We start from the raw sequence: 16,635 nt of genomic DNA on the forward strand, positions 1-16,635 counted from the left end.
TATATTTTTCTCTTCTATAAATCAATACTTGTCTTTGTCCATTTGAATTTGCTTGAGCTGGAAAAGAATTTAGAGAAGAATAAATGGCTCGGACAAATAATTGAATAGAATTCATAATCGTAATTCAATCTTACCCACACAATAGCAGCCCTTTGAATGCCCTCATGTTATTTGCTCTCAATCCAGCATCAAAAGAGAAATGCCACTGCCAATACTTACAAACCACGACAAGGAAAGGAGCATGGCAGAGATGAAAACACTGCCCCAGTTCCCATAAACAGAGTACATGACCAGGTGGAGACATGAAGCGAGTACTTAGAGCAATCCTTACTCGATTGGTTCAGATGATTACAAATCACCCTGTAATTCTGTCTTGAAGTATCATCTACCTCTCCTCATAAACATACACAGATACTCCTCCTCCTGTGCCATTAAATCCTATGGTGCAGCTGGATTTCCTCTTTGAGATGTAAAGAGTGATAATTGGAGACTGATTGCAGCCTTCAATGACTATCACAAGATGCTTAAACACATAAGAGCCCTATTTACAATAAGAAAAAAAAATCCTGTCTGATGAGAGCTTTCATCTAAACCTGTCTTGTAATATCATCTGGAGGACAGATATTTTGTACTTGAACTTTGTTGCTACCTTTGAACGTACATTCATGCTGCCAAGAGGCAACATTATTTGTTTCTAGTTGCTCTATTTTCATAAAGTCTGTGTTAATAACTGCATTAGTACTGAAAATATCAGGAGGCAACACTGTTTTCCAGGACTGAATGACATGATGTCTGTCTCACTTTAATTGTAACTGAAGAGCAGTTTAATGACACAACAGATGATTTAATTCATGTTACAAGATCACAGGTCATACTGACTTATAACTACAAATGGACACAGTATTTCGTTGTATATGAATGGCAAATTAAAGGATAAGGTTGGTGTTATTCTACATAAAATGTAGCCTGCGTCTTCAATACTTTCATTAGATTCTAACTCATTTGTTCCTACTGAAGATGTCTTTAAAAATGGGTCACAATTTAAGTAATTAAATAGGAAAAAAAATATCTAATTAAAAATAGCTGACCTTTTTTTTTGCATGCGAAAATTGTGCATTTTTGAGGGATTATTTTCAGCAGCAGATTAATACACATTAATGTGCCTTAGTGAGTATTTATGACAAAACACATTAAGATTATAAAATAGATGTATGTGATCTGTGAAAATGTATATGATGACAGCTTTACAATCAGGCATTTATAACATGCAAGAAATTAAACAAATGGAGTCACAGGAGAGGAGATTGCCCAAAATAGCTAATATTGCTAAACTGAAACGATTGCATTTTTTTTAGCATGCAATAGTTTGCAGCTGAAACCCTCGCCCTCCATCGTGACTCTGCCTCAGCTGCCAGATAAACACCCAGAGGAGACTGTCTGATACCATAAACACCACCAAAGAGTTTAACCATGATGCATGCCGTTAGAGAGTATCTCTACTTTGCTCAGGAGCTCTGTTCCATGATTCCCCAACTATAATTTTGAGACATTTTAAAATTGGCAACTCATGGTCCTGAGTCTGTGTAAATATTGTGCTGAATACACCTCTTAAGTTATTTAATACAAACTGCCTGTGCCCCCAAAAGAATCAGGTCTGTCAAAAAAAGATAGTTTAGGGGATTAGATGTTCTTTGTAAAATGAAAAATACAGCAACTAATGGATGTGTGTGTATATGTGTATGTGTCTCTGTACTACTTAATGTGCGTGTTTAGAGACAGCCTTGGGTCTTTGGGATGGCACTGTTCTGCTGCTCCCACTTTAATTGGCTGCTGGCCCCCTCAGCCTCGCCTGAATGGAGAGTCATTTAGGGACCTTTCACTCTCATACAGGATTGTCGGTTGCCGCTGCAGGAGAAATTGCATTCCTGTTTCCATACAATGGCTGGTCTGAGTTGGACGGGGCAAGAGTATCACTGTCATTATCATGACAATGGAAGCTAATTCCACTGCCACTGGTGCCATTCTGAAACCCTCTGCAGCACCAGCTTATCAGGGGGCACCATGAGACCAGCAGGAAGCTACGTGAGCACCACGTCTGTGGTGAAGATTCACACATACAGTACACACTCTCAGACAGACACACACAAATACATTCAGGGCTGATACTCTGTTTAGAGATGCTGTCATAGGCATGAACCAACACATCAGCAAACTAAAATGGCACTCAGTAGAACGCATAACTCTGCTACCAAAGGCCAAATTCATAGATCAGAAAACCATAAATGTTTTACATCAATCTATCTATCTGAAAAATTTAACAAAATGTTGAAAAAAGCCATAGGAAAGTCATCAAAAAAATCCTGGATCAACACCAGAAAAGTTTATTAGATGGCACATCGCTCTTAGAAACACGTGTGACATACTGTATGTCTGCACTGAACCAGTGGCACTGTAAATGTCTTCTAATACATTTGTTGAAATGGTAAAGCCCCAGAAAACATGAACTCTTGAGTTTGAATTTTTCAAATATTAAAATATTTTGAAAAGAGATGATGAAGATTAAATGTCATAGAGTTAGATAAGAGGATTGATACCAATCTCATGTCTGTTGAATGTGCAGCTGGATCCAGGAGAAACTTACGCAGATATGACATACCTTAGGTGCTGGCAGCTGGATTTTATTGCTCAGGACTGAGTGAGACGACCTGTTTTCCCATGCTACCAGTTAGGCTAAACTCAGCAAACATGCTGCTAGTTTAGCTTCATATTTATTGTAAAGACTGATGTACAGAGCAGTATCAATCTTCGCGTCTAACTGTCACCAAGACAATTACTCCTAAAATGTTGAATCATTCCTTGAAACTAACAGTGGCGCCAATGAGAGCATGTTTTGATCACTAACAAGTGAACAAACCTGATCAGCATTTCTTTTGTCCACTCACAGTGCAAGGCTGAGAATCAGGCTGACTGCTGTGTGAGCCAGGTCTGACAGGAGTTTTTTCTTGAAGAGATGATTGAGGAAGGTTTCATTTATGCACCATGTAGAGGTACTGTATGCTGAAGTTGCAGAGGGAACATATAAAATGTGTTGAGTAAAATGGAAACTCAGCAAAGCTGAAAGCCAGTTAGGATGTTGGTTCGCTCCCCTTAGTCCATGTTGTTTAACTTGGTGACCTCATCCCTGTTTTGTTCATTTGTACCATTTCAGCTCTGCACGTTGGTCTGACCCCATTACCTGCAGCCTTTATCCCTCTCTTTCCTCTGAGTGTTTCATCATCTACCACCCAGCAGGATCTTCCTCTGTTCACTGAGAGGGTAGCATGGTGTTGGACCTCGGAGCCACTATTAAACACTGGCTGACCTGATCCACATTTAAACCACACACACAGATGCATGTATATACACACTCACAGGTACAAATTAAATGGTAAGACATTTCTCCTGTTAGGTGGATGCATCAGGTTTGAATCCTGTCAAGAGATTCCACTAGATTTATTACTTTCTATTGAACAAGGAGACACAACTGATTTATTTTGACTATGATCACACATAGGCGGCGCTAGGGGGTTGCTTCTGGGGCTGCAGCCCAAAATCCCTGCCTCTTTTAAAAATCAATAATTAAATAGATAAATAAAATGAATATAAATTGCTCTCTGTTAAACACTTCATCAAAGACAGAATCATCAAGGCTGCAGTACATACAGGGCACACACAGTTATCTGCTTTTAAAAATAATGTCCAATTTTGTGTCACTCTCTCTGCGGACTGCAGAGCCGTTCCTGTGGTTTCGTTGTGCAGTACCACTCCTGACAGTGGAGCACTATGCCAGCAGGTATCAAGCCTGCCGGTCCGACCGAGAAGTAAAAGAAGTGGAACGTTTGTTCTATTCAGTCTATGAGCAACCTGGTGTGGTTAATAACAAGACGGACATAAGAACATTTTTTATAAAGATTGAACCGCGGACAGGTGTCAAGGTCTGGGCTTAGCCCCAGATCTTGTCAACTTAAAGAACCGCTCCTGTGATCACATTGGACAAAAAATAGGTAAGCTAAACAAAAAAACACAATTTAGCTCATTTGTAATTACTCTCTAAAAGTCACTTTCCTTTTTTATCTTACGAATTTACATTCCTCTAACCTCCTCCTCTGTGCTTTGAGGTCAGTGACTTGTGGCATCTACATGCAAACAGATCTGAGTCATTGTGTTATGAGCACTGTGGGCAAATCAGAAAAAGAAATGCATTAAGCACCTTAAGGAATCTGTTAATTTGTCACGTTATCCTGACAAAGGTCAGTTGAATCTCCTGCCTCACCTCAGGTACAGATTTACTCTTAGACTGAAGGCATCCTGATACATCCCAATAATGTAGTTGGGAAGCAGCCATTTCTGAAACACTAACTGGCATGGGCGATGCTTCTTAAATTTTTGGGGCATTTGCACTGCAGGTCTCTCATGAGATATCGTAATCTTCATAGAGGCATTACTGCAACAGAAACATTCGCTGTCCAAGGTGCTGAATCAATCTTTCAGCAGATTGAATTTCCCTTTGAGAGTTTTTCATTATTTTCTGGTCAAGGATTTTAATCCCAGTAGACCAAACATAGACTTTAAAAAATCTGCAATTCTACCTTTTTTTCTAAACTTGGTCAGTTTGCTTTTCCTTTCCAAGATCAATTTGCAGGTGAATACAAGATTCACTGCCATGAAATTGTCTTAAATAGCTTACGTGTTGTTTCTTGAATTAAACATTTAAACCTCACTTTGTTTCTCTTGTTATTCAATTGTAGGTGGTCCAAGAGAGAATCAAGCCACATTAAAAATAAAGCTCTCTGTATTCACGATATAAATATACACTATACTATATATTGCCATTTTCTTTATGTCTGGTGTGTATCTTGAATGTTTTATGTCATCTATACAAGTATGACAGGTGGTACAGGTGATATAACAACTCCTCTCCTCAAGAAATAATTCACATGCTCTCCCAGCTAAATCCCTTCTCCTGTGATAACTGCTCTCATTGATTATTTAATTATTTATCTTTAAAAATGCATTTCCTTCATTCGTTTTGTTTTTCTTTTACATTAATTCAGAGCCAAATGAATATTGTCAGTGGGTCAGACCATTGTTAGAGGGACTGAAGCTCATTCTAGTTTTGTAGTTTCTGAAATGTTAAATGTATCAAATAACAAGACTAACAGTCTATGTTGTGCTTGAGCTACACGGTAACATCAGCATGCGAACACAGTAACATACTGATGTGACACAAGTAGCCTAATATTTGCATGTGAGGCTAACTTGTTCATTCACAATGAACCAGCTTTTGAATTTTTGCAACCACATCTCTAAGTTCTGTGTTTTAGTCTAAATTCTAAAAGTTTTGCCATCGTAATTGAGCCTGTTACCATGTCAACATTCATAACTATTACTAATTACAATGTACAGCTGAGGCTGATGGAAATTTTGTTTTGTAGGTATTTGGTTAATAAACCAAAGTATTAGACAAATTAAAGTTATGACCTGATGATGATGCTAGATGAAAAAATGCATGGTGGTTCATCTAATAGAAGGTATTTTAGTCTGTACCAAAGTGGTCACCTCACCAACAGACCATCATCCCTAGTTTTGCTAGTTTTGCTAAAAACAAACTACAATTATGAAATATGGTTATTTTGACCATATGTTTATAAAATGTCATCACTTCATCATTTTATACATTTGAGTTAAATTGTGTCATAATTAGCGTATGAATCTATGAGTCATGGCCAAATATGTGTCACAGTGACCTTTGACCCTTGACCAAATTCTAATCTAATCAGTTCATCCTCAAGTCCAAGTGAATGTTTGTGCCCAATCTGAAGAAATTCCCTCAAGGTGGTCTTGAGATATCACATTCAAAAGGCCAAAAACCTCTAGCCCTGGCCCTGGTGCGGAGGATTTAAACCATATATGATACATATTGTGTCCCATGATGCATCCTTTGTGTAAATTTATCTGTGCATCAGAACTGTTTGCTGAATCCTACAACCCCATTCATCAAAGTGACAGATTACTAATAATAATAATGCATACATGTTTGCACATTTTGTGCATCATTGGGCCTTGCTGCTTTTACTTATCCATGATGTACAGGAGATCTTAGTTTTAATTATCAAGTTCTTGACTGCTGCTGTTATTTGTCCCATCCTCACTGTTCTGTGATAAATGATGTGGTTTCAAGGTAGCCCGCCATCATAACTGTATGACTCCATCTCTATTCTCTCCACAGTCCTCCAAGCAGCATTAAGAGAATTGAAACATCATTTAATGATGACAGACCAAATCAATTTCCAGGCAAAATGAGGGTGGAGGGTGGAAAAAATACAAGAGAAAAGAGCATGGATGTATGGCAGTGAATGGCAGCTTTTTCATTGGAACTCATTTCATTGGATATACTGTATGCAAAGAATAAACAATTTCCAAATAAACACATTTCCCAAGTAACATACACAATTAAATGATCATTTTCATTAAAACATCCAAAAGTACAATATATACAGTACATTTAAACCACACTGATCCATGTACAATGATTGACAGAAGATACCAACAATGGAGAGGTCCATCACCTGCCATCCTCCCACCGCGAAATGTGCTCTGCAGCTGTGAAACACACACATACATACAAATTATAGATATAAATAAAACATTTTTCTTGTTGAACATAAAAGCACTGTAAAAACAGGAAAAAACAGCAAAGTGTCTGATGTGTTTGTTTGTGTCATAAATCCCAAGTCAATTACTCAGATGTGAATGTGAAGAAGCTGTTAATAATGTGCAACAAGACAGAGGAGAGACACACACACACACACACGCACACACACACACACATACACACGCTCTCACACACGCTCAGACAGTACTCTGGAGCGTAGTCAACATAATGTAGTGTCTCCCTTGGGCTGTGTGATATCCACTTATCATTTTATTACCAATTAACACAACACAGTAATGAAGGTTGAAAATTACTCTGATGGGTGGAGGGGTCTGTGTGCTTATAATCAGCTGAATTTATGCATTTCATTCTTGTTGCTTCAGTGAAATGTAGCTTTTGTTTTGAGAAGAAGGACAAGATAATGATTGATTGAAGAATATTTTCATAAGATTAGCTTTTTGAATGACCTCTATATCAATGTAGCTTAACTACTACTGATATAATCTGACTCCCAAGCCCCCTCTTGTTTGTGATCTACGGGTTCTGTTTTACACAAACACAAACTACAGGGTGGGGAACATCAAGAGGTCTCTCAAAAGCAGGTCGTAAAAATGTTGTCTTAGCAACATTGATCACATTCAGGGCAGATCGCTCCTTCACCTATGATCAATACCAGATAACACACATTCCACTTGCAAATACACACTCAAGTCGGCAAAACTAAACATCTGCTGCTGTCTCATGCCTCACAATCAATGTAAGTGGTATGTGTGTGCGTCTGAACACTGTGGGTCTTTGTGGAGCTGACGTGTATTGATTGTTCAAAGGCTCTTGATGGCGAGCACTGAGTACCATTGATTTAGACTGAGTGCCATGTTTAAATGTCTTGGCAGGATCACACAGACATTTCAGGGTTATGTTCACATCATTAATGAACACACTGGATTAACATTTTACACTTCACCCTCCAGTGGAATAGGTAATACTACAGTATTTATTAGGACACGGTGGAGCACAGAAGCTAATACTGGAATATTGGTAATATTGGATTTGAATACATGAGCAAACAGCCATTTAACTGCCAAAACACATAAAAATGTCTTTATTAAGTGATGTTTTTGATTTTAAATGCTGAATCAAATCAATCAGTATAATGTGAAAGGGCTCACTTGTAGTGCTGCACTGACTACACGAGTCAGCAGCTCACTTTTAGTTTTCTGGCCTTCACACTTACTTTATGGCTGAGATTCATTGCTCTCAATAAAAATAAATAAATAAATAAATAAAAGCATGAACAACCATTTCCAGTGACCACCATCATATTTTTCTCAGGAGTGGGTGGACCAGGTTATCCCCCATGGCTTGGGGGATACAATAATATATAATATATATATATGTATGATATAATAAGACAATGACCTGCAAAGTCTGCAGTGTCTCTTTGCTGTCACCCACTGGTATAAAAATTTCAAAAAAGTACTTTAAAAAAGAGAGAAAAAGAAAAGGAGAATTCTGGGAAAGATGCTTTCCCAGAATAGGCCTCATCACAAATCATACATAAGAAAATTGACTTTATTTCATCCAAAGACAGGGAACTCATATTCCCTGCATTGAATCCTGTTTTCATGGCTGAATGGAGGGCCAGGGGACCTTGAGAGAGGCAGATCTGTTTCACCATGATGGCTTTCTGCTTCAAAGCAGTTGGTGCTGGACAGATGGTAGGAAGCCAGCTTTTGGGGGAAATACAAGAGGACAAGCAAGTCTCCCTTGCAAGTCGACTGTGGACACGCTGCTGCCGTTAAGGAAATCTGCCAACCATGAAGCCAAATGTGTATCATCAATTTAGTCTGTATCAATACCACAAGTTGTAACTATTCTGAATTACTATCATTGCTTGTACCAAATGTTCCTCACATGACACAGCACCTCAGCGCTTAGCATTACCACCTCTTAGCGGGAAGGTCCACTGGATCACACTGTGCAGTCAGCTGTGAAAAAACAAACCTCTCCTTTTGCCTACCCATACTTTCATCTACCCTCTCCCAGAAGGAGCCTTACCATGCTGGCAAATATATTTGTTCTGTGTTTTACAGCGCTGGTCGTTCCAGTTGAAAGCACTTGATGCCTGCAGCTCTACACAGTTTCCAAAACTGGACAGAGAGAAAGAGATGGAGTGAATAACTGTACATGCATAGATAGATAGATAGATAGATAGATAGATAGATAGACAGACATCTAGTGGTCAGGGTTAAGGTTGCAGGTCAGCCCAACATCACTGAGTGTAATTTCTTTCAGGGAACCTTAGTGGATAATGTCAGATTAAATGCTATTAAGAGCTGGATTTAAGAGATGAAAGCAAATGAAAGCCGAGGTTTTCTTTATAATTTATTGCAGCAATCTGTAACTCCCACATATTGCAGATATAAAACCACCTTTTTAAAAAAAACAAAAAAAAAAACTGAAGTTCCCACAGAGAACACATCTCTGTTTTTGATATACTCTGCCATAGCTACTGTCTGTTAGTAAATCTGTCTCTTACCCTTGGTTGTCAGGTTGCCCAAAGGCAAAGCTGCTGAATCTAGGGATCTCTCCGGTGTCCCAGCGGAATGAGTCTTTCAGAGGCTTGTATGTCAGACCTGTGGAGCAAAAACATTGCTGTTGGATCAGTCCGCAAACTAGTCTGGTAGTGCTGTCTAATGTTTGAGAGCACGGTCTGATTTTAACATTTATTTGGATGACCAAGATGAAAGATTGTACCAATCCAGAAGTTTCTTGTCTCAAAGTCAGTGTTGGCGACCTCATTGCTTGTCTCCAGTTGACTTAGATAAAACGCCAGAATGTCCTGAACCTTCTGATTGTGGATTTGAGCTAGAATACCCCCTCGTTCCTGATGGTTTAAACAAAGAAACGGCCACACACTGAGAGCACAATGGGAGCTTTGATATAATGATTTACATGACACACTATGGCTGTGGGGCTTGTCTCACTCTCTTAGTGGGTAACACACACCTGTCTCTCACCTGACAGTGGCTTTTGGCTCCATAGTAGGTGTCGGTTTCTGAAGATACCATGAAACAATCTCCATCTATCATCACATCACAGCTGTGGAAGGGAAACTCCACTTTCTCTGTTGGGATACAAGCAACCATAACATCCATTATTGAAATGGTGTAATTACATTCACGTCTTCAGAGCCAGAAGATATGTATGTAACTGTGCTACTTGATATAAACTGTAAATGTCATAACCCACTGATGATAAAATATCCTATGCATCCTTTCAACAAGTCAGTAGTCTGGTGTTTTCATGATGTTTTCACCATATCACTGGACCCATTAAGATAAACAGAGAATGTAGCAGCAACCAGATTAATTTCCTCACTATATGTGTCTGTATGTGCTTTCGAATTTTAAAGCCACTCTGTGTCTCAGAGGGCACATTGCTGAGGTATATGAAACGCACTGCACTCACCTGCACACTCAGCACCACCATAGCCAACATCACACAAGCAAGAGCATTCTTCTTCTTTGAAACGACCGTGCACACACTGCACACTGCACCGCACTGAAAAACAGACACTGCTACAGTAAATTCTGCCTCTCTACTTTGAATAGTAAAATACTAATATGTAGAAAACACATTTAGTAAGGCTTGATACCAATATGTAAACTATCTTGTTACTGTACTACTATTCTTGATGTTGCTGTCTGGTACCCTGGCAGAAGCGTCCCGTGAACCCCGCCCCACATATGCACTTGCAGGATGAGATGTTAAGATGGCCATGCTGACCACAACTCATACGGCATGGGTTCCTTGGAATCTCTGATAAAAAATGTGCATGCACACCAGCAGACACACATTAATACACACAAACATGTATGTTTCAGAGTGAACATCTGGAATCACAATTCTCTGATCATTTAACCCGAATCAGCATCAATTGCAGCAGAATTGTAATTCTAGCTGAATTATATATGCAGGAAACTGTTGAACACTCAAAAAACTTAATTGCAGTTGACTGGCAAAACTTGCATAGAAAAGAATGCATGGAACGATAAGTTCACAACCAGAAATAATGCATGTGCACATCTGCAATGTTTGTGAAAGTGGACTTAATTTGCATTTCTAACAATAGTTAATGACACTGAGGGTAGATGGACAAAAATGTGCTTGAGGAGCACATTGGACAGATCTACAGTAGTGGTCACGATAGCAAAACACTGAAAATTCCAGCTTTGTCCTTCAAAAACAGCACAACTATGACCCACATTTGTATTTTAAGGTTTTATGTTTCATCTTTGTGGAATTCATTTGGTATCAAAAACCTCACTGAGGTAGTCATTGGATATTGTCACTGTCCAATGACAGCAAATTTTGCTTCTGCTGCAACCTACATATATATAAATATGTATATAAATGCATACATATATATTGTCTTACCACACAATCCACCTACATGATCCCACAGTCTAAAGCAGCCAGACATGGAAGAGGTGCAGAGAGAGCAGCACAGTCCCGACTTGTAGGGAATCACCAGTCGACCATTCACCTCCCAGTTACCCCTGCAGTAACACAAATATATATTGCAGACACTACATATACTACACATATACTAAGAGACACACAATCTGACCTGGAGTAATGGCAGGTGGGCTTAAACCATTTTAATGTTCAAAATAACAAATGAAATCTCCATATAGGGCAGGGACTTTGTTTTACAATAATCATGTTCTGAGGCCTTCATTCATAGATAGTTTCACATATTGAGACTGACAGGGTTATCATGGATCACAATAAAGTAGATAATACCATAACTTGAATAATTAACTATCTACATCCAGGGACATGCAAATTTAAATGTAAGTACTATTGTTTTCAACAGCATAATTATGTGTGAGCTGGTTGTATTTTGTTTAAAACTAAGAATTAATTTACTCAAACTATGTGGTTCTCAGATAGATTTCATTTATGGGGAAAATGTGTGTACGTGTTACCCTGGGTAATATGCACAGATAAAAATATCCCAGAGGTCTCCTCCTCTCTGACACAGCTGGCTGGCACAGCCCACATGACTCGAAGTGGCCCACACCAGCTACACAACAACAGAGGGATTAGACACACTACATCAGCACTTTTAAAGGAAAAACACGCATATGAATGTCTGTGAAGTGAGCTGTGTGATAAATGTAAGACTCCGCATAAACATACTGTATGTACAGGTTGTATCTGCTAGTGAATACCTGTGTATAATGTTGGCAGCTGGTGTTCTCTCTACATTGCCCACTCAAGTAGAGAAAATCCTTTCCCTCCTCAAACCAGGAGGCAATGATGTCAGAAAATGAAGCAACACCACGAGCAGAGAGATGTGTGTTCCAGCCAATGAGACTGAACGTTGAGGAGTGCTGAGGGGAGGGGTCTGTGTGACAGGATGCTGCCCTCTCCTTTGCAAGTAAGGCCAACTTCTCATCCCACTCCTAGGGGTTAAGACAATAATAGGATTTAGTATAATTAATACATATCCTTCATTTTTGTTATGAACAAAATGGTTTTTTCAGCAGATGTTTAAGGTTTAGGTTTTTTTTTTCTCACATCTCATATCCCCTATAGTTTCCAGTATAGGGGTCCAACAAACTCCTGTCCTCCAAGCTGACAAATATGAAGGGAGTAATTATCAATAATTAGCAAAGGGAAATTTTCATCTTCTGTAATATGTCTAATAAAGGTCATATTGTAGTTTGCAGATAGTGATTAAGACTGGATGAAAGAAACTCCTCAGCTTGAAGGTCATTCCTAATAGTGCATGAGTGATTTTCTTTACTCCTTTAATCCTTTTCGGCAGTTGGAGCCAGCCGTTGCCAACAGTGGGCAACAGGCAGAGAGACATCTTGGGCAAGCTGCCAGTCGACAACACAACACAGACCGACACTCACTGCATTCTGGACTGGCATAAACACATTTTCCAAGGTTTGGAGTGGCTGGTTCAAACAAATGACTGGTTTCCACACAATCTTTCCACTATCACTCTGCCATATGTGCTGTCATATGGACATCATTTCAGTTACTTCTTTTACTTCTGGGAAGGACAAAGTCATGCAAAAAGTTAAGCTTTAAATCATTAATATTTTTGATTGACTGTTGGATGAATGATGGATTTTTGTTTTAAGTATTCCTTTAATGAACTACGTCTCTTAAAAGGGCAGTTTGACCAATTTGACACCTGAAAGTCAGTTTACCTGTCATGAGGGTGATAACATCTTCTGTGGTTGTGGAGGGATATTTCTAAAGTTTGAGAAAATAACCCATCACCAGGCTCTGTCTGGTTTAGATACCAACAAGTTATGACAGAAAGCCGGCAATACAAACTGGAGGAATGGTGTTTGAAAGAAGCAGGCATTTAACAGTCATGAGGAGCGAATGAAATGCTGTCTCCCATAATACTACTCTGCCTTCATTCATGGCTCCATCCACAACTGCTATATTGTTGTACTGAATTAGCTGAATTAATGAAGCTCCATATTTTGCTGTGAAACTCTGCAGATCTACTTTTTCTCAGTGCTGGGAGCTTGGGGAAATTCTGAGAGAGATTAATAATAAGATAAAAATCTCCCAATCAGGGGGTCGTGATTTACATATCAAAGTAAACACTCCTTTAATTTCTGCCTCTGAGAGTGATGGTGTGACCTCATAATACTTCTTAGCCTCAAGAGCTCACATACAACCTGCAGACAGGGCTTTTGGGTAAGAAAAGGAGGAGCATCATTTATTCCTAAAATATTGCTATCTTATCTCACCCTTAAAGCAAGGCCTAAATCACTGTATTATAATCACTTCAACACAATCTCACCACAATGCTTACTGGTTCCTTTCTGTGTGAAAAAAAACGTATTCAGATCCACACAAACAGCCAAAGCCTTGAGCCTTTTAACTTTTATCAGTAAAGCTCTTTAATATGCCTCTTCAGCTCGGCAAAGCCTCCTCTGAGGGTTTTCACAGGGAAATTACCTGTAATACCACAGCTGTGAATGCAGAATGATTATCCACATCCCCTTTTTCTCATTACTGCCTTATCAGTTGAGAACAGTTCTCCGAGGCTGAAGAGCAGTCGAAGAAAAGGGGTTAGTCTGTGCAGGTGGCTTTGAGAATGTAATCTATGACAAAGTGACAGTTTTCCCTGGTAAAAATCTCATATTAGGCCCAGAGGATATCTAGTGCATTGTGTGTTTCATAATCCATCATTACGTCTTGGTCATTATCATACGCAGGCAGGACAGTTGTGCAGATAAGTGGTACTGTATGGAGAAGCAATAGATGGAATAAGATACTGGGATGATTTAGCTGGGCTGTTTAGCAGAAAATGGGATCAGAAGACCGTGACCCTCTGACCTGGTATATCACTCTGTCAAATTTAGGATCGGAATTTGGTATAGAGTATTTTAACTGTGTATGTTTATTGTCAGTATTAACAGACTAACAAGTGAAAGATGCTGCTTAGTTTAATCCTTATTCATTTCAACCCCTGGAAGACTCAACGCACGGCTAATTGATTTTGGCTCCATTCTAACTGTCCACACCATCACTCTGCCTTCAGCAGAGCAGAACAAATGGTGCACTAACACTAGTATCAGGCTGTTGAGACAATCAGCACCACAGAGCAAGACAGCTCAACTGAAAGCCTTTGTTACCCATGCCTTTGTTTAGTGATATCACTTTCGAAAAAGGAATAATTTTTGGTGAAATATAACTATGGTGGTTTTAAAGGGCCTGTTCTTTAATAACAGCTGCATTTGCCCGTGACTGAGCTGTTGTGGCACCTGTTGTAGTTAGATTGAGAAACAACAAAATAAAAGCTCTGAAACAACTCTTGTTCCCACAAGCCTCTGAGAACTGTTGGCTCACAACCTGATCAACAGGGTTTTACATCCTTACACAACACACGTCTGATCGTAACTGACAGCATCACTTTCATTACTGTTTTTCTCTAGGTTTTTGCACAATTAAAGCTTTCAAATTCAGGCTTGTTTGAGTTTTCAAAACGTGGATGAATATCTTCCACTACTGGAGGGGAGAGAAAGTCTGCACTAGAGAGGAAGCATTCTTATAAAGAGGCAAATGTGAGCTGCATTGTGAGTATCAGCTGTGCAGACAGTGCACCACCTCCAGTTTTTAACAAGAGCGCAGACTACTGTCGGCAAATGGACCATGTTAAACTTGAACTCACATTTAGGCGACGGCATTCGCACCATTCAAACACACACACAGAGGAAACAGACAATAGGTGCCACAAACCATTTTTTGCATGTTAGCTGCCATGGGTTTGACCCGGCTCCGCAATCTATTGTGTTGGGCAACAATCTGCGAGCACTCCTTCACCCCGAGTCCTGGAAGAAAACAGAAACACTCATTTACCATACCTCTGCTGCCGTCGCCAAGGCAACGGAATGCAAATGTGTTGGTGGGATGTTTGAGTGTACAGTATGTAAGTATGAAAGTGTGTGTGTGTGTGTGTGTGTGTGTGTGTGTGTGTGTGTGTGTGTGTGTGTGTGATTGGAGCATGGGCTGATACAGCCTGTCACAGTTTCTCTCACACTTCAACTCAAGGGTAACTCAAGTGAAACACAGAATTTAGAATAAAAGTAAAAATGATATTTCTACCATGTTGGCGTGTAGCCTGCCGATTGATCAAGCATCCCCTACAAACAGATTTAAAATGTCCCAATCATCTGTCATTGACCAAATACACACAGCATTATACAAACTCGGAATGCTTTAAGCCTATATGACAACCCTTCCCTTTTTATCTAGCCATGACAAATATATTCCACATTAGATTAATATGTAGCCTACGGTTATACTGGGCCTGCAATCCATACTGTGGATAAATAACACTATGGACCTGGTCTGTTAGGAATCACATTCATTTTACCCCTTACAGTTATCACGTCTGAACACACACAGTAAAAAGTTAAAAAAAAAGTGGGGATTCAGCTCCCCTCGTGATGAGTTAATAATTTTTGCCATGTGTTTTGCAAAACACCATCAAAATGGTAATTTGTTAAGCTCATGCCACACTTCTGTAGCACAGCAGGCCAGGCAGTGACAGAAATCTTGGGCTGTTGGTGCCTTGCCAGATGGATTTGGACGGCTAAGAAAGCCCACTTGAGTCTGCGGCTTAAAGGATTGCCACCTGATTGCCAACATAAAGATAAAATGTTCCAATATATAAAAAAAATATATATATTTCCCAGTCCACTCAGGGCATTGTATTCTGTTAGGGTAAAAGTTAAAAACTGAATTTACATCCGGAAAAACAACTTTTAAATGTTTATGAATGTATGAAGTTCATCCTGCACCCTAAGCTCTAGCGCTGTCCCTCATGTGTTTACCGGTGGTGCGGGGGGACTTCTGGAGGTCCGGTGTGTCTGCGGTCATCCGGTTGGCGTGGATAAACGGGGACAGCAGAGACAAAACGACAAGCAGATCCAAACCTCGGAGAGCTGTTACAGAGCCCATGGTGAACTCCTCAAGTGTCTGAACAACAGCGGCCACTCGCTCAGTTATGCTGCCGCCGCCCTGCTCCTCCCCTCCCTGTCTTCTCCTCAGCGGCTGAACAGCAGCACGACCCCCCCCCCCCCCCCCCCGGTTTTTGTAAGTAATCCATACTGCAAAACAAAAACGACAAAAACAAAAAAAAAATGTCGCATCAGCCACAGCCACACAAAGCGAAGGCTGTTACAAAAAGTTCAGATTTGTGCTCAACTACAAGAACGCATCCTAAAAGCATCACTGAATCAGAGACACTGTCTCATCCCCTATATTAGGCTTTTTTTTTTTAACACACTTTTGTCTTGTAGGCCTACTCAAAATGTAGCTAAGCTAAAAGTACATATGTGTAAGAAAATGCATTTAGCTGAGTGTCAGTGCAATAGCCCCTGTTCCAGTTT

The 16,635-nt window shown here is 39.7% G+C and overlaps 1 protein-coding gene across 1 annotated transcript; it reads right to left on the reverse strand.

Moving 5' to 3' along the window:
• Nucleotides 1-5,840: 5,840 nt before the first annotated feature.
• Nucleotides 5,841-16,319, reverse strand: LOC139628260 (C-type lectin domain family 18 member A-like). Its single transcript, XM_071489766.1, has 12 exons — nt 16,078-16,319; nt 14,981-15,072; nt 11,935-12,168; nt 11,689-11,786; nt 11,135-11,256; nt 10,409-10,516; nt 10,166-10,258; nt 9,715-9,821; nt 9,452-9,581; nt 9,234-9,330; nt 8,753-8,844; nt 5,841-6,642 (listed from the first exon to the last, which is right to left on the reverse strand). Exons 1-12 carry the CDS (start codon nt 16,202-16,204, stop codon nt 6,605-6,607), a joined length of 1,338 nt encoding a protein of 445 aa, XP_071345867.1. The 5' UTR covers nt 16,205-16,319; the 3' UTR covers nt 5,841-6,604.
• Nucleotides 16,320-16,635: the final 316 nt, after the last annotated feature.

This window comes from Trachinotus anak, unplaced genomic scaffold, assembly GCF_046630095.1.
Source record: "Trachinotus anak isolate AG129_WGS33_773 ecotype Australia unplaced genomic scaffold, CSIRO_AGI_Tana_v1 ptg000011l, whole genome shotgun sequence".
Classification (NCBI taxonomy): domain Eukaryota; kingdom Metazoa; phylum Chordata; class Actinopteri; order Carangiformes; family Carangidae; genus Trachinotus; species Trachinotus anak.